Source organism: Zosterops lateralis (genome assembly GCF_965231275.1).
Source record: "Zosterops lateralis genome assembly, chromosome: 7".
Taxonomy (NCBI): domain Eukaryota; kingdom Metazoa; phylum Chordata; class Aves; order Passeriformes; family Zosteropidae; genus Zosterops; species Zosterops lateralis.
The window spans coordinates 10,471,244-10,498,712 of NC_139767.1; the positions used below are offsets into that span (position 1 = coordinate 10,471,244).

At 37.1% G+C, this 27,469-nt stretch overlaps 1 protein-coding gene across 2 annotated transcripts in view; it reads right to left on the reverse strand.

Moving 5' to 3' along the window:
• Window positions 1-1,438: 1,438 nt before the first annotated feature.
• The window catches only part of RFTN2 (raftlin family member 2), a 31,460-nt gene continuing 5,429 nt past the window's right edge, over window positions 1,439-27,469 (reverse strand). For both annotated transcript variants that reach the window (XM_083865394.1, XM_083865393.1), the window contains exons 3-10: window positions 26,667-26,850; window positions 24,633-24,744; window positions 22,385-22,697; window positions 19,304-19,504; window positions 16,893-17,014; window positions 15,677-15,780; window positions 10,011-10,089; window positions 1,439-5,724 (exon numbers count right to left, since the gene is read on the reverse strand). In XM_083865394.1, the coding sequence (XP_083721520.1) occupies window positions 5,455-5,724; window positions 10,011-10,089; window positions 15,677-15,780; window positions 16,893-17,014; window positions 19,304-19,504; window positions 22,385-22,697; window positions 24,633-24,744; window positions 26,667-26,850 (1,385 nt within the window). In that variant the 3' untranslated portion in view covers window positions 1,439-5,454. The remainder of the gene's footprint in view (window positions 5,725-10,010; window positions 10,090-15,676; window positions 15,781-16,892; window positions 17,015-19,303; window positions 19,505-22,384; window positions 22,698-24,632; window positions 24,745-26,666; window positions 26,851-27,469) is intronic.

Consider the following 27,469-nt stretch of genomic DNA (forward strand, 5'->3'; position numbering starts at 1 on the left):
CTACATTATATTTACATGGAAAGAAGGGAGTCCACATATTTTTACTGAGTGTTTTTTCATAATATATTAAACATGCCTTAAATTCTGTTTTTCTTTATATGAATCAAGCACACCTCAAGCAACTGCTATCACCTGGATGTAAAGGGAATATAAACAATGAGAAAATTGAGAGACTAAGCTTAAGTACTTTAACAGCTGTGTTCTTCAGCAGCTTCTTGTCTCATGTTTATCATTGTATTTAACTGTCAGCAGGGTAATTGCATGAGATGTTGTCAGAGTGAAGTAGCTTTAGTTACTGTCTATACACTTAGCTGTAACTTGCCTTGTATAGACCAGGTTACCTGATTTTGATAGATAACTTGGAGTTTGTACTGCAGGTAGGAGGATGCTTTCTGGAGGTAGTAAAATGTATTTAGCTCGTTGCTGTCTGCTCTAGGACCATCCATGGTGTGGCTCCTTTGTACAGTCACTCTGCATGTGTATATTGGCCGTGGTGACTGGGACAGGCAAAAACATGAGACTGGTGTTGCTAATTACATTTCCTCTACAAAATTGAAGAAAATGATGTGGTGCTCAGGACTGCATTAAAATTTTAAACCTCTTCCTCTTATGCTTTAAGAGTTTAACTTCAAAACAAAACTCTGGAAGTTTGAATCCTGTTCATTCTCGTTCAGATTTGCACTGTAAAGTTGACTTGCTATACTAAGCTGATTTTATATAAGGCCTAAGTGAGACACTGCTTGTATTTTCCCTTGCTATTGTTTACATGAGTACTGTGTACACACATGTGCCTGGATGGTACCATAAAACTACAGTTAGCCTAAGCAAACCATTGATTTGTCTAATAAATATTAACAGGTTTAATTTAGACTTTACATCATAGGGAAACTGAGACTGTCTTTGAATTATATTGTAAAAAAAGGATAAAATTAAACTGTTTCTTTATCCATACCACTATATTTGGACAAGTTATTCTCTTTTTTCATGTTGTCTGAGAACACAACTGTTTCCAACAGACCTTTGGGTGCTCCCTCATCTCTGCTACAAGAAGTGCTCAAGTCAAGTCGTCTTTCTTCTTTCCGAAGTACAGAAATAAAATGCTCATTAGGAACTTGCAAGTCAGACCTCAAATTTATACACCCCTCAAATCAAGATGCTGGTTCCACAGTTAAAATATGGGAGGTCTAAAAGAGGCCCTCTAGATCCAGAATAAGCACATTTTTGACTGCACATCACAGACACAAAGGCTGTAAGCAAAGACTCACTGTTAAATTATTCTGTCATCACTGGGGGTTTTCCTCACCTTTGGCTTCCACATCCTTCTGGCACCTCAGCCATGGTATTAAGCCACAGGGAACTGTCAAGACAGCAATCTCCATTTTTTGCCTTCAAAAGCTGAACATACTAAGAACAGGGAGAACCTAATGAGCTTTTACTAGATGGTATTAATTCTATCAGGCTTTGCTGTTCAGACAAGACTGCAAAAAGGTAATTTAACTTGAGGCAAGGTATACATTGATCTAACCCAGTTAATTCAGACTGTGTGAGACAAACATGATAAACTGGTAACTGATTTGGTAAGTACTTTGAATGGTGAGAACCTTTCTATGTGAACTATAGAAAAGATCTAAACCCATACAGAAAAAAAAAATATTTTACAGACCAGAAACAAGTGAAGCAGCCATTTATTGCAGTTGACCGGGTATGTAAATAAACTGTTCTTACAGTTATAAGCAAAGTACAAAATATTTAACTCTGGACAGTTTCTTCCTGTTTGTAAACACTAGGAAACTATTTCCTCTCCAAACAATTTAAGCATCAGAAAGTATAAACAGTCTTTTACAGAGGTTCATGAAAACTATTGGCTGCCTTCTGTTCTTTCTAATAGTTGCAGAGCATTTCTGCTGTCACAATCAGGAAAGGGGTTTCCCTACTACATTTCAAACACACAGGCTCCTGGCTGAAGTCTTGTTATTGACTGCAAAAAGTGTACTTACTATTTTTTTCAGAGAATTCTTCTGATTTACAAAGCTGCTTTACTTAATGGACAGTGCTGGTCACCACACCAGTAAAGGCAAACCTTAATGCTCTGGTTTGTGCCAGACAGGTGATGAGGATCTGAAATCAAATGTATGCCCAAAATGCACCCTCCCTTTTTCACTCATCCAAGTACGATAGAGTTGTCTTTCAGAATTTTTTACTATAAATCTTATGGAAAACCAGAAGATTTTCCATAATTTGTTTTAGAAGCATTTTCAATTTTTTTCAATTTCAGCATCCAAACCTTAGGAAGATGAGTGGTCAAGTGCATGAAGTCAGGTAATTACTGCACTGTCTTCACACAGGCTGAGCAAGCAACTTGCCCTGACTGCTAACAAGCACACAGGTCAGATGAATATTTCTACAGCACAGCAACTTTGATACCATAAGACAAATGACATTAAAAAACCCAGCTGTCCTTAACAATCCAGGAACTGCTGAGTGGGTTCAGAGGAAACAATTTAGCACAGTTATACTGCATTAAAAAGACAAATCCAGAGGTTTGCAGCATTGTCAACACCTGTGAGATTAATGAGCAAGGACTAATGCACAGTTAAAACTGAGGGCTACTGAAAAGAATATGGCTTTATTTCATTTTTAAAAATAAAAGTGATATATTCTAGTGTACCTGTGGACATCCAATTTCCTGTGGCATCCTCAGTTTCCACCCTAGTTCCAGAACACGAGTCTCTTTTGTGTACATCCCATTAATTGTAAGGAGAATATTTCTCTTAGAAAGATACTATTTTATTTGAATTTTCTGCACTTTCAACAGGTGATATGGAAAGATCTCAGTTAAAAGTTAAGTAATTTTTATCCAATGAATGCATTCTAGAAAGAATAACTGCATTAAATTTACTATTTTATACTTTGTAACTTACTTAAATACTTACAGCTCAGTTTTGGTTTAAGGTTTACTAATATTAACTATCTTAAGCAAGATCTTGCTTTATAAAAGGTTATTTCTTTTATTTACTTTAAAAACTCAAAATATTCAGAACTGGAGTTTTAGACAAATTTTTGCCCATTTTACAGATTTGACTTGTATGGAGAATGTCAAATGATTAAAATCACACACACACAAGTTTTGGATAACTCATTTAAAAATACTAGAAATAGAGCAACATGTTCCAGGTTGCATGAGACCAGCTGTTAGTTCATTTTGAATATGCTAGAGTTACCTGGCTTTCTGCCAGACATGGCTGTACCTTGTATTTTCATATTTCTTCCCCACCTGTGTCCCGTGGAGGAGATCCCTGCTGCCTGTGCCCATGGCCAGTGCTCCCTGAGAAGTGCCACAAGAGAAAGCAGCACTTGGGGCAGGCTCTGCAGGGACACCCAGCCCAGCACTTCCCAGTCAGCAGGGGGATCATGTTCCCACAGTGTCTCCAGACAGCGAATGAACACGAGGCTCATGTCCACATCCCTGACCTCAAGATGCTGGTGGGAAAGCTGGGAGAAGAACCTTTGCCAGAAGAGGTTTCTTACTGTACCTCCTATTTGAGGTGTTCCCATCACTCCCCCAGTGTCCAGTGGGAAAATGAAGTCAAAGCTCAATCTCCAGAGCTGTAGATTTTTTTGGAAGAAAACCCCCTAACCTCCTACAGACAGTTAAGAGTTACTATCCCAAAGGAAAAATAACAAGCCTGCCAGTAAGAATTTCATAAGTAAATCAGGAAGCAGCTCCAAAGCAATATTATTTCAAGCTCCCCCTATGGTTATTATGTCAGTAGAATGGGTTTTCTCCCTACACTTTGCCCTATAAAATTAACCTTTTTTCCTGAATGAATTAGTTTTGCTGACTGAAATAAGCAGCTACTGCCCACATTCTTTCTGCACAGCTCTGAGACTGCAGCTGAACTCCACTATCCTGGCCATCTCCTGGGGTACTTATTTGGAGCTAATTGTTGGTGTTCCCATCACTGCATTAATCTGCCCACTGCATTTAGTGCCAGCATCTACCACTGTGGATTAGGCAGAGTCCCACAGCAGCTGGTGGGATGCCATCCATGGGGAACAGGGTGTTGTAGGTAAATGATTCATGACATCTGTGTTTGCAGCACAACACAACAAAGACAGGTACCAAAATCCCTGGGTGATGTGTGTGCTGTACTGCAAACATTGAGAGTGGAGTTATGAATACATTTGCTCAGTTCTGTTTTGACTTATTTTGACCAAAATATTTTGCACTAGGCTTACAGATGATGAGCATTTATAATTTTTTTTTTTTCTTCTAGAACTAAATTAAAAATGCACATTGTAGTTATAATCACATTTACCTTCTGGAGATGCACTTTTATTCGGTTTATCTGTAAAATACAGTTTCCAGACAACAGCATAAAAACAATTGCTGTTTGTTCCTCTCCCCACAGAACCCTGCCAGTATTAACCTCCCCTAATGCAAGCAGCTCCTCCCCATAGTAAGGATGGAAGCACAGCAATTTCATCCTTTCCTCTGAATATCAAGTCTGGTATTTGGTGCAGCTCAATACACTTTATCCAGTGTGAGATACATTTAGCTGAGACATTTTTATATATACATCCATCTAATACTGCCTACGAAGTTTATCCATCTAATACTGCCTATGAAGTTTAGCCTACATCCTCCTCCTATGCATTAGCAGCATCACTGTGCATACTGCTCTCAATGCTTCCTAGGGAGCTTCTCAAACTACTTGTTTACAGACTGCAAGTTATCTTTCAGGGGATGAGCAGTGCTTAATTTCCACTCACAAGTATATTATGAACACATTATAATACAAGCTATAAGCTCCTGGCTTACATGTACAAGGAACCCTGTGAAAACTGCATAGGTGAAGTTGCATTCCAGGAGCAAGTTACCTACCTACAGCCTCCTGAGTTTTTCTGTCCATACAAAGTCTGAATGTAGCTTAGATTATTAACACTCTAGTGTAAGACTTGACATTTCTCTAGGCTTTTGAACTTACGCAAGGCAAATAAAATGAAAATTCTCTTAAAACTTAATAACAGCCAGACAGTTCATTTTTCCCCACCAATATTTACAACATCCTTAAAAAGTCCCAAATGACAAAACAACCAAACCCAAAAACATTCCTCCAGCTTGTGGAAAATTCCAAACATCCTCATTCCTTTCTCTCTCACATAATTCAAACTGTCACTGTTTTGCAGCTTTTGCTTCCTTGCTTGTCAAAAGCATTAACAAGTTAGCAGAGCACCCAAATCATATAGTTATACTATTAAAGACAGAAAAAAATTATTTTGCAGTAGTATTATTACTACAGTAGGATTAACACAAAATGAAAAATTACAAAAATACAAAAGGAGTTTGGGAACAGTCATAGGATTATACTACTGTGTTTAAAGTAGTGTATTTAAAAAAAAATCCATTTGTGTGGTTTATGTACATGTCCATTTGATGCAGTTACTTACTTATCACATACATGTGACCTGAGTGACTCCATCTTCCTGGTCAAATTGTCCATCATCCAGTTCCCTTAATACTCCATCACTGCTACTGAATCCTGGAAAGCCTCCATAATGGGAGGATCCCTCCTTGATCCAACATTGTTTGGAAGGAGATAGGTGAAACTCATCAGGTGGTTGTCCAGTTTCTACAGGGCAAGAAGTAGCTGTGTCTGATCCAACACTTCTGCTGGACACTCGGCCTTTTTCTTCCCCAGTCATTTGCCTTAAGGATTTCCTCTGAAAAACAAGAAGATGTTGAAATGTTAGCTTATTTAGGGGAAAAACCAATCCAGCCAAATGCTTTGCAGTGAATCATGGATAGATTTAGTGTAGCTGCATTTTAACACCAAGTGCAATTCTCAATGAATGTGCCATTATCTGAGGAGGCAATTACAGTTCCCATGATAAATCTATGCAAATCGAAGTCAGTGGGTGCTCTATACAGCCATTTGCAATGGGACCTACAGAGTCCTTGCAGAGCAGGAACTCAGTATAAACAGTCTGACATTAGTAATGGGACTGCCTGACATCTTCCCTGTTGAAGTGATGGTTGTCAGTGTCAAAAAGAAAAGCAGATCATGATTTCTGCAAACAATAGACCTACCAGACTATGCTAAGGGCTCTCTGAGGCACAACAACAAATAAAAGGTTTATCTCAGTTCAGCATCAGGAGCTACCTGAGGTACCAAGATCTGTGATGATGCAGCACCCCCAGAGACAATGCCAGTGCCTTGAGCCACACAGAGGAGCAGGGTCAGCAAAGCAGGAGTACCCTGAGCCTGGAGCCCTGCTCAGCATGAGCACAACTACTCCAGGAGCTGTTTGCCAGGGGACACAGCCCTGCCCACAGAAGGAGCACATGCAGCTAAGAGGGAATCCAGCCTCAGCACAGAGCTGCATTTCTGTGCATGAAGGACACAGTGCAGACACGTAAAAAAAACCAAAAAACAAAAAAACCACTCCACAGACTTTTACTACACTTTGGCAAGTTTGTGTCTCCCTTCTGTACATTGCCAAGCTTCTTCTCAAATCCTTTTGAATCAGGAAAAACAATGGCCCAATGTGCTAAAGGAAACACATTTAGGAAAGCTGTTACAGGGGACATTGGGAAATTAGACAAGGGGAAACAGCATTACCTCAGGAGAAACAGAAGGAATTAAATTTTGCCTGCATGCCACAGTAAGAGGATGGAAAAGTCTGCTTAAGCAAAATAAAGAAAAAGAGAAAAGAAAAAACCAACCCCCTCAAGCACTGCATGGTTCAATCTTGCATCTCATCCTCTGAACCCTTTCTTAGAAAAGCAAATGGTACATGACAAACAAAAATCCCTGAGACAGTACAGCCCTTGAACCCAAGAAGTTTTTGTACTATCACATAAATCATAAGCCAGGCTATAACACACTACCCCACAAATATACAAGGTGGCAGAAAAATGAGCTGTGAGGACATAACATATTCCATCCTCAGAAAAGAGACCCTGTGAGATTAACAGACCAAGTAATGGGGAGTTTCCCATAATTCTTACTGAAGCAAAACTTCCTTTAGAAATGGCATTGCTAAATTCAACCCAACAACAACAACAACAACAAAACGTTACTCTGAATAAGGAAAAGACCCCATACCCTGTGGTGCCATTTTCCAGAATGGAAGTCACAATGGAAGTCCAAGAGCTGGACATGCCTCAGGAGCACAGCTCCATCCACAGCCAGACCCTGCTGCACTGTGAGAACTGGAAAGTGATGTACCAGGGCTTGATAGTTCAGTGGTGAGAAGGCCTGGATGAGGCTGCTCGCTTATTTCAGTAATTAAAGGGCCTTGCTGGCAGCATTCTTCTTAAGGTATCTGAGTTGTGAACATGCTAAGTGTGTGCTTAAATAATCGTGAGTTATGATGCAGTCTTTTTTTTAACTTTAGCTATCTGAAATATTTTTGTGTTTCAAAAACATCCTAAGCTGTGGATGTGAATTTTTTTTTTTTTTTTTTGACACCAGATTTAATGTAAAATGAACATCAGTGAACAGGTACAGAGTACAAATGAAAAGGAAGATGTCAAGACCAACAATATACAATCACAAGAATTGAATGTTTTTCCAAAAATGTTTGCAATTTTGGTAAAGTTTGGTAAACTTGTACAGCTGTGACATCAGTGTCCATGGGACATTTTAAGCATAAGTTACAGAAAACAAAAAAAAAAATCCTTCACAAAAACAAAACCAAATAAAAAACCCTAACCTCCCAAAACATTGAAGTTTCTAGAGCAAAAGGGAATGCTTTCAAATTTCAGTAGCTTGTTTTACACCTCAAATCTAGGTATTCAATGCAAAGCTAGCAAACAGTTTGGTAAAAAACCAATAAAGTAAACAGATTAAAATTATGGAGAAAACTGACGTAATTGGCAAAACAGAAGGAAAATTTAACTCTGCTCAGTGTTTCAGCTTCAGCCCCAGGTACCTGTTTATCCCAAGCTAAATGACCTCAGCATAGTGAAATTTCCTGATAGAGAAGCAAAACATTCACTGGTACTGAAAAAGCACATTTTGTTTGATATCAAACACAGAAATCCTGATGTAAAGGGCTACAAATCAGCTATTTCTTGTTTACTTTGAGTAGGTTTAATGCTTAAGTCAAATGTTTTCCATTCCAACAAAATACAACAACAACTACAAAACAAGATTTATTTGTATAACCCAAGTCTGCTCATCACCCCACAACGGGGTGAAAGAATTTCAACAGTGAGTAGTACAATGCTTCCTATTTTTCATATAAGTCATGTCTCAAAGATTCATCAGTTCCTCAGACTGAATGTTTTTACAGAACTGGTTTGTATTACATCTCTTGGCAGAATCCAACTCGCGACATACAGTTATGCTGCCTTTAAGAGACACATAGTTAGAAGTAACATTATGCCTTACCTTAAGGGAAAAAATATCAGGAGTTCATGGGCTTATTATATACAGAGTATTAAAGAAGTAGGAAAGCATCAGGAAAAGCATTATTTTATGACTGACATAATATTTCTTTACATATTTACAATGTTGCTATCAAAAACTGTGGTCCAAAACATACTTTCAGAAATGTATAGGAAAAAAAGCAAAGGCTACAAAGTCAGACGTGAGAGAAGTCAGAAGGTTTTAAAGATAAAAGCTGGAGGTGCTTTTGACACAGTGGAGAATTAGGGAAAAATTCTGCTGGCAGAATTTAGAAGAGGGTATGAATAGAGAGAGATTAAGACACTGGCAAAGGAGGCTACACAGAACACTGAAAAATGCAAAAGCTCCAATTCTGAAAACGAAGAAATAAATTATAGCATACAAGAACTAGCTGGGAATTGAGACAGTGGCAGAGACAAAAACAATAAAACAGGATTTGAACTGTGCATGTTGAAGGCAAGTTCTTCCAGGCATGGAAGTACTAATTATCAGGGGACACAGTGAGAAGGAAGTTAGGCTGGAGATAAGCAGAAGCCTGGAGAAGAACAAAAAAAGGAAGAGTGTATTTTAAAAACACTAAACAAAGGAAAACACAGATGATGGCAACACAATGAGCAGACAGCAAAAACCAGAGAAAGATCAAATAGAAATGCAAGAAATTTAGAGACTTATGGAAGTACCCATACAAATAGTGAAAGAAGGAGCTAGGTATCACTGTCATATACTTATATGCCATGACTGAGTTTGTAAAGTTACTACTCTGCTGCTGGACATGAGTGAAAACATTCATAGCCTTCCTAACTGCTTAAGATTATCACAGGAAAGACATGCTGAATAGAAAAAGGCTGATCAGCCACTGAAAACCAGAAAGAACCAAAAATGGAAACCTATCACAGTATGTCAAAAGACCTGGCAAAGAAAAGTCCACCAGGAGTTCAGCGTTCTCTGGGCACAGCAGGATTTGTGACACTGACTTTGAGCAGCATGTGGAGACTGGCAGCCACTTAATCCTCAAAGCACTTGATACAACCACTGTTATGGGAACTCCACTCTAAAGGGACCAGGAATTGTTGAGGTTCAGCTGCAGGAATTTTAAAGCCTCTATCTCTGTCACATGTTTTCATGCAACAACAGCCCTTCACCCTGATAACCTGCAGATTACAATATCCCTTACAGCACAGCTTAACACTCCTTTCTTCTAAAAATATGAAAGTAGATGTTTTGAAGGTCAAAATGGTTTTCTGTTTCATGCACAAGAGATGCAGGATTTTGGTCAGAACTTTTAAGACTCCATAAACACTTCCAAGGAAATACAGTCTTATCCAACCTCATTCACCTGAAACATGGTAATTCCTTAGCAAAACCCAGCATTCATTATGCTCTTCTCCATGGTTTAAAAAATAACAGCTGAAGAAAAAAATAACACGTGATCCAGCTGCAAAAAAACATCCACAAACCTGGACTTGTTTGAGGGGAAACCCTGTTCTGCCATGTTTTTCCCCTTGTTAATTCTGAAGTCTACTTTGTTTCTGTATCTTACCATTATGTGAAGTACTAGTTTTTTAATACTAATATCACAAACATGTTACTCACCTCTGGTGTCTGGACAGCAGAACTCCACATAACAGGTCTCTGAAGAAAAATTACTTGCTTTGTGGCCAGATTTCCTTCACTAAAATTTAAAGAAAATAGTTTCCATGTTTTAAAGGCAATAATTGTCACTAATATATTAAAAGTCAACTTTAAGGGGGGGTGTAAATCCATTAGTGAAAAGAGAACAGACTACCAAGTATTATCTAATTTATTAATTCCCCAATGGTTCTATAATGTTTAAGATAACAGAAGCACAGACCTGGGTTAAGGTGATGCACATGAAAATATGGACCATGTATTACCTTGTATTACCATGACTGGAGTTATTTAACATGTGTGCTCTTGAGAGTTAAAATATCAGAGCTGCTACTTTTAATACAAGTCTGCATATTTATGTCTGAAGCAAACTTTCACAAGTTTGTTTGTTTGTTTTTAACCTAATCTTCACTGTTAAATATTCAGCAACATATTACTACCTATTAATATCACAACAACCAGGCCCAATCTTAATAGATTCATAGCTTCAGCAAATCTCTCAATATTTTGTGGTAAGAAACTTGGGAATTAACATCCTTTACTGCTAAATAAAAGTTGTAAAATGTCATCTGTGGATAAGCTTGCTGCCTCATCACCTATGGATAAAGGGCTTCAGCTCAGTTTTAATAAGCATTACAGGAAGAACGAGATGAATGACACCAGGTGTTTTGTACGAGGAGGTATCAGCATAGGGGGACAAGAGAATATTTTAATAAGAAAAATAAAGGAGAAAAAAAAAAAAAAGAGCAACTTCAGTCCTGGAACTTTGACAGATGCTAATACTGTTGTGATAGACAAAGCAAAGATGTTCATTTTTTTTCCACAAAGGAATACTTGTAGAAAAATAACCATGACAAGTGAAGTTGCTCCCCATACCAGATATTAATGATATGATGTTTCCTAAGCATTACACCCTCTAGTAGTAGTGATAAATATACCCTCTAAGTTTTAATATATTTCCATCACCTTCCTACCAGAAATACATGTCACCACATTGATAGGATATATAATACAAACCCCAACTCCACATTTCACTGAAAGTGAAACAATTTCAAGACAAGAACTCCAGAATAAGAAGATTTAAAAAACTCCTGTTTTCTTCTAAATATCAGATACTACATTTTTATAGCTGCTTCTGGGCAGTATTCAATAAGATGTTCAAGCATATAAAGGCAAAACACTGAAATTATTTGCCAAAAGGGTGACTACAGATTTAACAGTGCACTAAATATGAATAGCCAAATAGAAATACCAAAGAGATGTGAGTTCATTTGAAGTATGTATGATTCTACCTATTCTATCAATCATAAAACACAGTTGTTATGCATAACATTACAGAAAGAACTACTAAAACAGTGTAAGCTTTTACTTCAATATGGATGTGTCACAAGGTTAACCACCACACAGGTGAAGTTAAGGTAACTGATGTATGTTTTACAACCAAAAGTTATTTTGTATTTAATTTCAGGGACTTGCTCCAAGAAAAAACAGGGATTAAAACTGTTCCTATGAGCTCAGAAGAGCTTAGCAGCCTGCTCTAGCAAAGCTTCTGGAAGTGAGCTCTGAGAAAGTACACAAACCAGTACTATTCTCTGCATAGACAGCCACTCAGATCAATAGTTAGTGATGATGGATTCGTGATTGTTTGGCCCCTCACAATCTTCCTTTCAGTCCAGCTGAACTCAGGTTATGGCATATCTTTGCATGTCTTCCTTGGATGAGAACAGAGAACTAAAACTCCAGGTCATGGGAAAAACAAAAATTAGGAGAACAAATTCATTCATTTCCTTAAGCCTAACAAGGTTTCCTGTTCCAAGAGTCCCTACCTCACTATTTGCATTCATTAAAAGAAAAAGTGTTTAGATTTTATGTCATTACAAGGAAATCTGCAATCCTACAACCTTATTCCACTTGGCTAGGTACTTCTCTGTGCCTCAGTTATGTCTCTTTTGATCAATTCAAAACTGTCTCTTCCAAGCAACAAGGCTGAGCACAGTCCCTGGCATGGGGAAGAGCCTAAGGCTTATTTTGTAACAGTGTCTGCATTCCTTCAGAGAAAAGAAAAAAACCCAAACATTAAGCTACAGCTTGTACAAATTCTACTAGAACAGAAAAAGGACACGATGGTGAGTAGACAAGAAGTAAATTAACAAATTTCTAAGTCTGACCTTATTAAAATGCCGCACACGACGAAGCTGCTATGAGCTTAATTCACAAAGAACTCAATGACAGTGGGATTTCCACAGAATTTAAATGAGAAAAAGTGCTCAGAGCAAGGGAAGCACCATAGTTTCCCTCACGTTTCCACATTCCTTCTTTGCCTCATAAGTCAGTGCATTTTGCAAACATAGATTAAGTAGTGAGCCAGGATAAATTAATAACCATAAAGTCACTGTTTTTGCACTGCATTGCCCACAATCTGCCCTGCCCATTTTCAGGGATACAGTAATCAGTGAAGGGAAATAAAGGTCACTGCAGAGTAAGGCTGCTGAAGGCTTTTTCCTGTCTCTTCTTTTAAGAGTGATGAAGAACAACAGAGACTCTTTTGTTGAAACACCAGCAATTTGTTTGTCTGCTTATGCTGTATGGGCAAGAACTGTGTCCTCTTACACGTCTATATTTAAGTCCTCCAAAACAACCATGAAACTACAAGCTCAGGAGTACTGCCAATGGCTCTGGTTTTTATAGATCCACTTTTTTAAATGCATGAGTATTTAATATAAAAAGCACTCAGAATAGATGTTAGACAAGATTTTCTGAAAATGAACAAAGGGAATAAGATAGATTATTTTCATGTATTCAGTTTTAATTTTTTTTTGTCTTCATTTCTCAAAATGAAACTCTACCCTCCTTTGGAACTGGATAGCATCTGGACTTTCAGTTTTGAGACATACACCAGCTGGGGATACTAAGTGTCCTGGCTTAAAGGATCTATTCAATGAAAAATTTAAAAAACCTTAAGAATAATCCTAATTTTCAACCACAAACATGTATGGATTTCTACAAACTCATGGAAGTATCATACTAAATACTGCAGTAGTACTAATTTACAAGCAAAGTTTTTCTAGATACTCACAAAAGATCCAAGATGAGGAAAAGTTTTGCAATAAATTAGGAGAAAAGGAAGACAGACTAGAGGAAAGTACTACAGTGAGTAAAAATGAGGATGATAAAATTTTCTTTAAATACTATGCACAAAAATGTCCTATTTAAAAAATAAAACATCATTTTATCTGATCATGCCAAATTGTTGCTTATTTTGTTTTTTCAGTGTTTCTGAAGCCTCTTAATATTCAAGCTGGGTTTTGAGGTCAGAGTTTCAAGTCTGGGAAAAAAAAAGCAGCTGTTGAGCAGCATAAAGTGTCCTTCTTTATTAGGACTTTTGCATTCCTAGGATAACCCACCACCACCACAGTAATGTCATCTTTCATAGCAGACACACAGTAACCATCCAGGAATTTCTTCTCCTCTTTAAATACCAACATCAATGCCTAAAAATAGTAGTTATCAATCACTACTCGGCCTTTCAGAACAGGAAGACATTAATTTTCTGATTCTCATGAATTCTCAATCCCTAATTAGGAATTCTTATTCATAAGTGTTTTTCCTTATTTTGAAGCAAATTGAATTGCTGTATATGAGATATACTACAGGCACACAAAACATGATTCATCCTATTTCTTCCAAGAGTAACTCATAAGCTACAATGGGATAACAAACATTAGACAATTCATACAGACTCCTACTCAACCATTTAGGCCAGAAAACAAATGGTTTTTATTAGGCTGAGTTACTCTAGTGTAGATACAAAATGAATCCAGTTTCAGATTTGGCCAGGATACAACCCTTTTAGCATGGGCACTGCTGTTAATGCTCTGCTTGTTTCACATCTGGGATACAGCACTATTTGAGACCTCAGTATCTTCCTGGTACATTCTCACTAATCCAAGGAACAGCTCCAGTCTAACCAATCTGTTAATGCTTACTACAGCACTGCATCCTATTTTTTATTTTCTTAAAGCACTTTGTCTCTTTTATTTGGCCCTGCCCTTGCTCTGTGATCTGTGAGGTACAAACCAGAGCATCTGATGTGCTGCAAGCACAGGCTGACACTCCCAGCTGCTCAGGACATTCCTGACCTTGCTGTCCAAGCCCTCTGGGGATGGGTTCAGTTACATCGCTTGTGGGACACAAAAAGTTGGAAGTTAAATATTCTCTCATCCTATGACTCAGAACACATCATGACTGCTAAAATCTCCCTCCTATTCTTCAAATTCTGAAGACTTACTCTCAAGCTCTAAGATTTGGCCAAAATTTTGGCTGTTCATGAAAACCAGGTCCAGTAGTTCATATAGCCTATAAGCCACCATGTTCAAAGCTAATACACTTAGACTACAAAATTATTAAAGAAATTAAAGGATAACCATTTGTTACATATACTGGAAACTGCTGCTTATTCCAGAGGAAAACAAAACAGAGACCCTTAAAAAAATAAGCAACAGAGCAAACCATATTTTACCACAACTTTTGTCTTTGCATTTAACCAGTCGGTTAAAATCAACTGTTAGAAAAAACAGTGCCAAAAAAACCCCAATACCTATTTCCTGATCACAAAAGCCTCCTTCTTATATGGGGTGAGTTGATTTAACTATGTCAAATCACTTGACCAGAACTCCACTTTCTTGAAGCAGCTTTCTGAGAATCTTTCATTCACATCTTTTTCATGCTGTCTTGATTTAACACAGGTCTGGGATCCAAAGATTACTCAAGTCATCCACTCTTTCCACAGTTGTTAATGAGCCCTAAGCCCTGCCTCAGTGCATTTGTTTGTTTTGAAGCTTGGTAATCTTTATCTAATGGGTGGAGAACTTTAAAAAGAAAAGATGAGAGAAGAGAGGCATTAAGAAGGCTTGGCCTAGTGTTTCATTTGCCATTTTTTAGCTTGATACTGTGATGAAAGCCAGAGTACCTTTTTAGGGGGGGTAATTTGAAAAAAAAACCCAACAAAACAACAAAAAGTCTGTAACCTTACAGGGAATCCAGGTCTGCGATTTAGCTCTTCTTATGCAGAAAAGAGTCTCATCAATGCTCTAAACAACCATTACAGCTAGAGACCTGAAATCCAGTAGTCTGGTACTATATTTGAGGTGAACCATAATGTCTACATTAGAGAAGAGAAAGAGCCCAATAACTTGTTGGATTAGCACATTCTCTGCCCTAATTTGCAACAAATACTCCATGACTGTCTTGTGATAACATGAGTTTTCCCATAGTTTAAATCAGTCATTCATCAAGGTCCTAAACTAGTGAAACATTTCAACACTTTTTTCCAGTTGAAGCATGAGTAACCCCATTGCTGTGGACTGTGTACATGACAAAAAGTTTCCTAAATAAAATCTTTCATGTTTAGATTTACACAATGTATTTTAAATTTAGAATTAGACTCACTGAAATCAGTAGTCCAAAGCAGATGTGGTAAAGCACTCCATGAAAATGCTACTTACATCTCAAGCTTTACATACATTTAACATCAGCAGCATTTTTCTTCCTTTTACATTTAAGTATGCAAGGGATTATTTGAAAAATCTCAGACATACACTCCAGAAATGTTGTAATCAATAGTTTGGTACCTGTCATGTCGTACAATTGGTGTAGGCAGGACACAGGTCAGGAGCCATCCAAACTCAGCCAGCGTGTGCAGTAGAGGTCCATAATCTGTTTTAATTTCACACCCCTACATTAATAATTATAAAAACTAGTAAAGAGACTCTGTACAGGTTTTATTTGCATTTCTACACAATTACAACACCCCCCCTCTCACTTTTAATGGGATATCTTTTGAGATGACATCAAGCTGATTATTTAAAACTGAAAACAACTTGAAAAGTTCAAGACTACAAAGTCTATGGAAAACAGCATTTATTAACATTAGGTATGAGCACTGACTCATCAAGACAATTCAAAGCACATCTCACTCATTAAACTTGTCACTTTGCTAAATTAGTGACTAAAACTTTTTAAGCATCATAATTAGGTGTCTCAATTGACATCTTTGCACTTTCTACTCCACATGTGAAAAATAAGCACCTCTCTTAGCTACATACTCAAGGTTTTGGTGGGTCTTTTGCTGGTGATCTTTTTTTTTTTGAAATGTACAAGTTTTTAGTTTGATGTTGATTTTTTTAAACATTGGTAAATGTATTTCTCATTGGATATTTCAAAAATAAGACTTTAATCCAACAACAACAACTGCTTTGAGATGCCATTCATACCAATAATCCTAGAAGATTAGAATATTCCTAAAGAGTAATTTAAGTAATTTTATTGCTGTAACCTACTACACAGCAGTAGATGTAAATTTATTAGGAAACCCAAAGTCTTTCATATTTGGCAGTAAAATTTTCATAAAAATACATATCTGAATATCATACTGAGTTAATTCACTATCAATTTTCTCTTGTTTCTCTAGTTCTAGCTATTTTCTTCCCCCTTTTAAAAAAATACTTCACACTATCAATGTGACCTGCACTTTCTGAAATTACACCTAAATTGGTCTGAAACAGGCACAAAAACTCCCAAGACATTTTCTTTGCTAGCTTTATTTGTTGGTATGAACATTTACAGATATCAGGCCAGAACTCCTCAGGCATATTTCTTTTATGTACATTTACCAATGCCCACAAATCTGATTTCATTTTTATCATTTAGGGCTTTAGTTAAGCCTAAGCAGGTGACTTCAGGAAACCATGCTGAATGTTTATGGAACACTGGTACCAGCATCCTAAAGGGAAAAAACAAAGAAAAATACAAGTAGGAAATAGCACTGCTAAATCATCACCTATTTACCTCTATGACTGTCCATTGTTCAACAACTATTGCATCATTTCCTTTCCTGTTAGAACCTGGAACCCCAGCACCTTCTTCTTCATAGATAAATAATCCTTCCAAAGATTTGGGCAAATGATCCCCTGTGAACATAAACACAAACATTAAGTTTTAGGTTAATAGGTTACCAAGATGTTTCTTTCTCACTGAACAGTTCTCTAAAATAAAATTAAATGACTCAGCAAACTCAAATTTGTGGTTATTTATGGAGTGGCAAGTCAACTCACTGTTAAAATCCCTTTTTGCTATACAAATTGAACTATGAACTATACTTTCTCAAAAGCATTAACCCCTTCCATTCTCCAGTATGAATTCCAATTTCCCGTATTCAACATATCCATTGCAGAGGATGGGCACAACTCTTTTTTCTCAACTTCAATACTGTTCTCTTGACAAGACATGTGGCTTTTGCTGTGGTGGGAGAGAGAGCACAAAAATGAGTGAACCATGAAGTGTAAAGCTCAACTACAGCTACTTAAACACATAAATGGCCACAGGAAGAGCCTGAAACAAGTAATTGTAGGAGGATTCCTGATGGGAAGGAAGTTTCAGAGCACAACTCCCTGACTCACATGTCAAAGCCTGGTAGCATCCGTTTGGCCCAAACTAAAGCTGTGCATCAAATATTAGTTCACTTTTCTGCTTTTGCTTCTCCAGATAGCCTTTGGAAAAAGCCTTTTATGGAGATTTACTTTGACAACTGACTAACAAACTAAACTGGTACAGCAAAATTATGTAACCCTCAGAATATCAGCATTAAATCCCCTCCAATACTGGATGAGGTATGTTATTACCTGGTATTAAAGACAGAGTTATTCATGCAGAGAAGAGCAGACAGCTCTCCCTGTGGGGAACAGGAAGACTGTAAAACTGTTGTTGGACAACAGCTGCAAAGATTAATTTCAACAGCTGCCAAAACCACCCTTGAGTGAACTGTAACAGATCTCCATCCAGAGAGTTCTTTACCAGCTCTAAAAAAACTCTATATTGAAAACTACAAGTCTGAATTCTCACCTCTCCTTCACTGAAGGGAATTTGGTCCTTCCATTGACTTAAATAAATACGAAAAATAGTTTCAGAGTAAAAAGTATGATTGCTACAGACTGGCATTAGACTGTTCAAGTGCACAAAATATGCAGTTTGAGAGGAACTAGCTGCCAAATTCCATCAGAAGTAAATCTACATTGATGAGCTTCTGTGTCTCTGAGTCACTAAATTTACTGCAGAGCTACAGAAACACAGTGATGCACACTCAAAACCGTGGAGAGCAATGAAAATTGAAGAGTTACCATTAGTGTCAGCATTTTGTTTTTGAAGAACCATAATTTAACTTGCAAAGATCTTATGTCTTGCACTTTTGTTTTGTTTTTTTAATTTAAGGCCTTCAATAATCCAAGCCTTGCAAAGGGGATGAGGAGTGCATATTGTTTTAAATCAAAATTATCAGAAAAAAAGCATAAGGCATAGTAAATACAACAATTACTCAAACTGACAGTCATTTTCCCCTCCTCATATAATTAGTGCAAAAAGCAGACAAAATGACAGATGAAAGCCACTTTAATACTTTATTAATTATCTATTCCACTTGTTAATCATCCTGAGCATTGCAAAAAACTGTTTAACTGAAACTTTTTCAACAATCATTTGACAAGACTTTTCTCCACTGTAACCCTGTATTTTGCTAGATTACACTGTGATAATTCAAAAGGAACATCAACAACTTGCAATTTAGTAAAAGACAGGTTCCAAGGCAACCAAAGCATCACCTTAGTGAAGTATAAAGTGTAGGTTGGTTATCAAACAACACTTGTTGAAAGTTAATTGTTCTGGAATTTATTAATGATGCCAGTTTGTCTTGGTCTGTACCCCTAACACTAGAGTACTACCATTTTCTTCACTTTTTATTCAAGTAATTGTACAACAGTAGGTACGTATTATTTTTTGCACACTTTAACTTCTGGCTTTCAAACAAATCCAGTCCAAATAGAAATGAATCTCTCAATTACATATTTTACCAGCAACAGAGTTTCAGAGTTCTAAACACTTTTCATCCCATTGTCTTTTCCTTGGAAAAGCACAAACCAAACCAGAAGAACTAGCACGAAAAGTTTATTTTGTTATAAAGCTATTCTAGTTTGCTGCATTGGTAATTGTCAATTTGATAAAGCAAAAATTTCAATTACTTAGTCTATTATAAATTTTTGGAATCTGATACCTAAAAGGGAGTAATTTATTTTCTGGGCAGCTACAGATCTATCTGGACATGTTTACATAAATACCCTCCCATCAAGAAGCAAAATATAATAATTTTCAAGTTACATAGTTCTAAGTAAACAGGCAAAAGCTTCGTGATATGCTGGGACAGTACTCACCTTTAGAAGTTTCCCAGTGTACAAAAGAATCGACTAAGGCCAATCCTTGTTTATAATAAAATGTAGTTAATTCTAGCCAGTCTGCTTCCAGTGTACTGACAACTGGGCCCTTCCTTGTTACCTTCATAGACAAAACACCTTCATGGTAGGTCCAACAGGTGGAATCATCATCAAAAACATTGAAGACTGTATAGAGCTTGTCTAAGGACAGAGAAAGGACGAATGAAACTCAAACACAGTGCTCCAAAATTAGTAATATTACTAATCTACTATTTTAACATAGTTTTCTAATTCTAAGCAACAGTTTTAATAATTGTTTCCTTATGTGGCTCTGCTTAAGACCTCAAACATACTCAAGACAAGGTGTGAGGGAAGGTACACTTTGGGATATGAGGAAAATATGAACTTATTACAGCTGGGCTGTCACTGAACACTTCAGGTAGTTGGGGTTTGCATAAAGAAAACATACAAGGAATAAGAAAAACCCAGTGGAAACAGCCCGCATTTCTGCCACTTGTGGAACTTCTGGCTATAAATATTTGTAACTATAAAAAAAAAAGGACAATTTTCTAAGCTTGCAAATATAAGGAATGCCTTGTACTGACTTTTATCCATTATTTTGTGATTTTAAGTACCAGTGTAATTAGTTGCTTTCTGGGATTTTCCCACAGTAACTGACGATCAGTGGAAGTTAAGAACAAAAAACCAATGTATCCTCAAATTGTTTTTCTGTCCAGGTATTAATACAGTGCTGTAACAAAACCAATCACTAGCAAGCACTCATTCAAAACTAACATATCCACAGGATTTCAGGTAATCACTGGTTCAAGTTATGAAATCCTAACCATGTGAGTGAGTCCTACAAATACACTTGTATGTCACTGGTGTCGAGAAGTAACACAAAGCAGTTGCCCAGAAATATTCTCAGATTGCCTTATACTGCTGGGCAGCCTAAATCAATGTAAACCAACCTCAAAACATCAAAGTTTTCACTGTCAAAACAAAACAAATCAAAACAAAGCTTAGATGACCCCAGTGAAGAAGCCAGTCTCTCTAGGCTCCAGAAACAGAAATTTACACATTAGGATTTGTACTCTAAGTAATCTGAATCAATATCTGGAAGAATCCCTCTCTGCTTTGAGAAGTGTTACTACACCCACTGCAGGTGACATCAGGTGCCTGGAATAAGGCAAATTCAGAAAAAAACGTTGAACTTCCTAAGAGATTACTCTTTTTATATAGTTTTATCACTTTCATAGGTGCTTACACCAGAACAGATGTGTTTATCCTGACAAAACTTTATTTCTTTTCCCATATATTGAAGTGAGATCCCTTATTCTTCAGGAAAAAAAAAAAACCTGTTTCCCAATACAACTATTCAATTCCTCACATCTACCAGAAATTTACTTCTGCAAGCAATGTATTATAATCAAAATTCAATAGAATAGTTCAAAAAGCAACGTAACAGTAAAAATCCATACCTACAACCCCCAAATCTATAACTGGGACACAGTTTTGCCTCTTTTGAGCAGAGGTAAATGGAAGTGGCACGCTGGCATAGCACTATATACCTACACACATGTAAGACTGTCTTGGAAAATTTACGCCAGTATTTTTCAAAATGATGGCTACATAAAACAAAGACCAAGAAAGGTGGTTAAGTTTCCAGAAGCTTTATCTTATGAACCCCAGTGATTTTCTATTTGACTAATGTAGAGAAGCCTGGCATATCTGTGCCAAAGCTTTTTGAAGTTTCCTGGGAACACAGCATGTAGAGGATGCACTGGCTGCTGATCTACCTGGTCACACCAGCCTGCACAAACAATGCTCCTGAACAGAACCAAGACTTTTCCACTGCTTTAACAGATTATGCTATAAAGGCTCACTTGTAGAAAAACTGCTTTTACTCAGGTGTTAAAAATACGAGGGACACTGATCATCTCTGTGCTTAGAGTCATTATTCTCACAGTCTACAAACTGGAGAGGCTGCTTTAACAGGAAAGTGAAAAGGTTGCTTTTGAGAGCAATCAAAACATGTCTGGCTCATCCAGGAATGCAGCCTGACATGAAAGTTTCATGCTGCCTGCTTTCCACACAATACTGTCTTGCATTAGTTCTCTGACTTAGATTATTTCTTCCTTTTTACCTTCTCAACTTTGCAGCCAGGAGGCCTTAGAATTTCAGTACCAGAAGTCAATATTTCAGACCATTTTTTACACAGACTACACCAAGCACCTCATTCTTCTATAGCAAAGTTGTCTATCACAACATCAACATTTTTTCAATTATGCTTTTCCTTCCTATACTTCTAATGCTTATTTTTCACTAAGAAATTCATTTTGTAACAATTATTGTCTTCGATTTCATGGTCAATGCATTAATTTCAGTGATCCCTTTCAGGACACTTCTTGAAGGCACGTTAACCAGAAAGAATCCATTATGAACGGATTTATTTGCTGTACATTATGTGAGTTGCCTGGAAGCATGTAAAATTATGGCTCTAGCTGGAAGGGGCTCTTTGTTGTCAGCTTTGAAACAGGCACAACTGGAATCACAAAATACACTTGGAAATCATTATGTGTTTATAATTTAATATTAGTAAAACTACATGTGCATTGCAGAAAATATTTTATAATAATTGCATCCTTCTAAAAGGAAGGATTTTTACTGCCACATGTTTGTTATACACATATTGAACAAAACCCCTTTCTGTTTGCACCACATTTCAAGCTACAATTACACTGTGGGCAATATTGGGGGGTTTGTTTGTGGTTTTCTTTTTTTCTTTAAACTGCAAACTAGAATTCTGATAGTAAATCTATAATAGTCTATATGAAAACTGAAATATCATTTTAATATATTACCACAGCTCACATACATAAAGCAGAAGGTAAGTATTCCTTCTGCTTCTTTTACTGGTAATTCTTTTAGAAATATGTATGCATTTACGTATGCATGTGTAGAGGCATTTCCAAAACCAGTATTTGATACAACTGAAAATGATGTTCTTCTATTTTTTCCAACACCTCGACAACTCAATAAAATACCTTATTTCTGCAACTAACAAGCAGCATTTATTACCATCTCCTTTTCGTGGTTTAGAAGGGCTGACTTCTTTTCCAAACTGGAAATCTGAATCCTCTAACAGTCTGCTTTCTCCATGCATTTCCTCCTCGATCCCACTCTCAGACGAGTGACCGCTCAATGTCCCTTCATTCCAGTTTTTATAGTTTTCATCAAAGTTTTCTCTTCTGTGTTCCCTATTTCTTCTGCCCAGCGTTGACTCCAGCTCTGCACCTCCATCTGTGCTTGTTCCATTACAGGCTTTAGGCTGAGGAAAATGTTGTGTTACAAATCCCACAAACTTCTTTCCTCTTTTAGCAGCTTCATTAACCTGTAATACAACATAAACTTAGCTGCAAAGTCATTTTAGAATTGCATATACCTTTTTCTTCTTTAAAACTTGTACATACATGAACCACTTTACTAAACTGCTGAGGACATAAAGGCATAACCCTGTTTTACATAAGGGTGACTTGTCTTTGATGCTGCCCCTGTTTCAAAGTAAATGGAAGTTTTCCAGCATGTCTTTGGAGTCAGGCCAAGAAAGGTGGCTAACACTAGTACTGACTTCAGAGTATACAAAATCCTTCATTTAGAACAAACCCAAGGTATTTTATTTACTCTGTTGTATTGATAAGCAGTACAGTAGAGCAATAAATAGTACTTCTTTAAATATGTGATGCCAGCAATACTAAAAATACTGACCTCTAATGGCACAGAAGTACCTCTGTCATGAGCCATGAGTCATTCCATGAGTCAACCACTCCCTGGCTCCCTTGGAGGCTACACAGCTTTGTTATTACTGAGGATAGTGGAGGAGTAGGGAGAGGAAGGAGCTAGAAGTAAATGGAAATCCTCTTATTTCAGCCAGTGATGTCTACTCTGCACTGAAGTCCCAATACACAACTGTACCATCTGTGTCACCTGTGGGATGTGTCTGCTCTTGGAGCCGCTTTCTTTTCCTGGTTTAAGGAGTGCTGCTTTTTAGGAAGGTGACCCCACTGACATCCTGTACTACAAGCTCCCCTGGGAAGTAAAGTCTTCACAGGTAGATACAGGAGCTTCAGCTCAGAAAGAAGACATCACAGGGGAAGTACTGGATTAAGCGAGGGCAGAGAGGGAAGGATCTCTATTCAGTTTACTCACATAAACTATTAATCCCCCAAGTGGGTAAAAATCCAACAACTGATGGTACTACAATCTCTTTTTGGTATAATGATAGTGACACTTTAGTCTATCTACTGCCATTATTTTGTACAGCAATGATACAATATGCCAATCACTGTGGTTATAACTATACAGAGCTGCTGCTTCAAGGACAACCAAAATAGTTTCAAATTTAACAAGGAACAGAGAAAAACAGACAATGTAATAATGTTTTTGCTGAAACACCACAAAATCTTAGTATTTTTTTAAAAGATCTGAAACAATAAGCTCTGACTGGAATAATGGCTGTCTTTTTAAAACTGAGAGCATTTTAAAATCAAATTATTCTCACACACTACTTCTGTAACAGATATGCTTCCAAGACTCCATCACTGCTCATTTAAAGTGTGTTTTTCCTTTTAATCTTTGTCTGGCACACTACATCACCAAGCTAGAATAGGTATATATATTATAAATGCATAATGTAATCACATTTCAAATTTGAAACACCTGTCAAAGTCAAAACAAGCCATTTAGAAAATATAAACAACTCTAATGATCTCTGAAATTTCAGAACATTTCCAATATGCTTTTTGTTCTACTACCTTCCTTGGCAACTAATGCAAAAGATATCACTAACTCTTGTAATAACAATAGCTTCCTGTTTCAGCAAGTCTTCAATTTTGCAGAGGAAGTTAAACACAAAAAGAATCAGAACTATAAGTGCATTCCAGTAGAAGTTTACTGTAACTATACAATGTTTTCAAAAGCTGTGCCAAGTAAATATTTATTATAGTTCCTATATATGTTATAATTTTTGTTAAAGAACATTTCTTCTTAGGTACTTAACTCAGAAAAAACATAAAACTTCACATATCATACAAGTATTTTATAAAGAGTGACCAGGCTTGGGACTGATTCTGCTTTCAGTGAAGACTTCAAACGCTTTACAGGGATATTTAGTCCTACATTACAAAACGTATCTCTTTTCTCACTTTTCTCAAAGTTTTGTAGCTTCTATAAAATAAACACAAAACTAAAACCACAACCACTAAATGTAACTTACATGTATGATAGAAACAAAAAAATCTGAAGAGAAGTTGGAAAAAACCTCCATTACCTTTTCTAGCAGTTCTTTCACTACTTCATTTGTCAGTGTTTCATATGTTAAAGGACATTCTTCAATCACCAGCCTGGGGTGCCTTTGTCCTCTGGGTGCTGTGTGCTTCTGGCTAGAACACAGAAAGAAAGCAGTCTTTGTCAGGAGTTTGCTGCTAACTTGAGCAAATGCTTGCATACAGAATTCTTTTCTTTTGGAATAGTTATGAATGAAATCCTGACAATGCTTCTTCATACTTTTTAAAACTTAGTGGGTTTTGGTGTTTTGTTCTATTTCTTATACAAAGTGGCAGGTACTATGTGTTTCAATGCCAGGATAGGAATATTAATATTTAACAGGAATTTCATCTGAAGACCATGCAGAGAGGTATTTTGGAAATTGAGCTTTACTGACAAACAGCTCTGCCTTTGTAATAAACAAAGGCAAAAATCTCTGACAATGCAAACCACACGAATTTAAACTATAAATTTAGCAAGCACAAAGCAGGTTCAGTTTTGTAGAAAACACACCATGAATAGAAATGGTCCTTTTACTCTGTTAACATCCTGCTGCTTAGTTTTCTAACTAAAGCAGAGCTGCAGCTGCTAAATGAAACAGCGTAGGCAAATACTAGGAATACAATACAAAAACATGTACTGAGGGTAAAATAATGTTTAAATCTCTCATATTTAAGCTGACAAACTTTAACTTCCATTTAAAGTTACAGAATTACACTCATGTTTCAGCTAAAGCCAGCTGTGTTATTAGTCAGACAATATTTAGTGTATGCCAATAATATAATGGGATTTTATTTGACGCTTCCTTTGTATAATCATTTCATTTAGAAAAGAACATCAATTAGACACATTCAAATATAAAAGTTTACTTTCCAAACACTAGTTGGAGGAGGTGTATTTGCCTACAGCAAAACCAGCCTTGGTACATGTGGCACCTGGGAAGGAAACTGCAATCTACACTACTTTCACACACAGGCTACAGAGTCTCATCCTTCAGCCATTCAAGGGCCTAAAGGTTCAAACAACTTCCAAAGGATGCCACATCTACAGGGATAAGGCAAATTGTGGGAGCTGTGTGCTGGCAGTGTCAGCTCTTGGAAGCCTCAGCTCCAGGGCAAGATTTTGCTTTCTTACTCAACCTTTTTGCCCACAGGAACAGCATTCGCCTTGTTTGCAGATGAATTTATAAAGGCTAAGTTGCATGAGCAGCATATACTCTGGACAATGCTTGTTTCATCAAAGGGTTTGAGACTTTCTCTCAAATGAATGTTTTAGGAAAGCATTATGGAGTGGCAGCAAGGCAGCTTCCAATTCACACCCTCCTAGCCCTCAAATAAAGGCAAGAACTTTTGTGCATCATGTAAGGACTCAGGAGAGAAAGGGAAGCTTGACAGCTTTTAATGCTCTAAGAAATCCACTTTTCTAATTATTCAAAATAAGAACAAGAGGTTATCTTCTTTGCATTCAAAGGAACTTATGAATGGTAACATTGCTTTGTAGGTGTTCTTTAGGATCATATGGTGATTACCATGCAGTAAAAACAGGAGTAATAAACAAGATCATGGATCTGGAACACAAACAAGCTCTTGCCTCTCCCTCAGTGTCGAAACTAAGCTTTTATATGACCTCTGATCCAGCATGATGCTTTCCTTCTTAATAAGGAAAAACCCCAAACTCTCCCTGATAAACTAATTCACAAACGACGTCATTTTTCCCTGGGAAAGGACAAAAGTTTTGAAAACCAAGAAAAAGCAGGCATGAGATAGTTTAAAGTAGCTTATTACTCTTGTAGTATTTTGGCTAATCTTTTATTTGCTGCAAATTTTAAGGCAGATGATATTACACTTCGGGTTTGTGTTAGGATATTTACCAAGGCAAAGGAAACATTAGCTTGTTGTGTGCTCAGCATGAATTAAAAACATTACTAACTGGCTAATCTGAGGTGCTCATTTCAAATTGATAAGTTATGAATACTGAGCAGTCCACTCACAAATGGCTACAGTAAAGGATCAGTGTATTCAAGTTATCTCACTGTTACCTTAGTTTTAATCGTGAGAGCACCACTCGATACATGTGACTTGCAGGGAAATTCCTCCTCCGTCCAATTGGCAGCATGATGGGATGAACAGCTCCCACAACATAGCCCTTGCTGTAATATTCTTCCACCTGAGATGCTATATCCAACACAGAACTGATCTTGATAACTTCTGGATTTGAGGAAGCTAAAAAGCATTGAAAGCAGAAGAGAGGCACATGATACTGTGTACGTGTATAAACGTTTTGGGTGAGTTCCTTTTATGTAAACCACACAAAACCTATCCCCAGGCATTTACTAAAAAACTACAGTTCTATCTATACAAGAAAAAGCAGATTCACAGATGATTCAACACTATTCAACTACTTCAAATACCTATTTTTACAACTTAATATGATCTATTTTTAACACACTTGGCAACATTTTCTGTTTGATCAAGGTCTGCCAAGCTGGTTTAAAAGCTGTGTTAACATCTAAACACATAATAGAGCTGAACATAACAAAGCGACTACTTGTCTAGCCAAAGCTTTAAACATAGTGATGCAGTATCCCCTCAACTCTAGTTTTGAGGTAAATTCCCACATAACAGATTTACATCTATGACAATTGATTTGTTTCCTTTTTTTTTTCCCTTATAAGTGATCTGTGGAGTATCAATGGACATTTTGACAGTCCCAGTTCCTTTATTTCAACAGACTTACACATCACCTAAGTAACTTTGTGCTGTCACTGATTTCTAAGGAGGGTCCCTCTCAGCATGTGCAGGCATTTTTTATCAATAGGCAGCACCTGGATAACACATTATT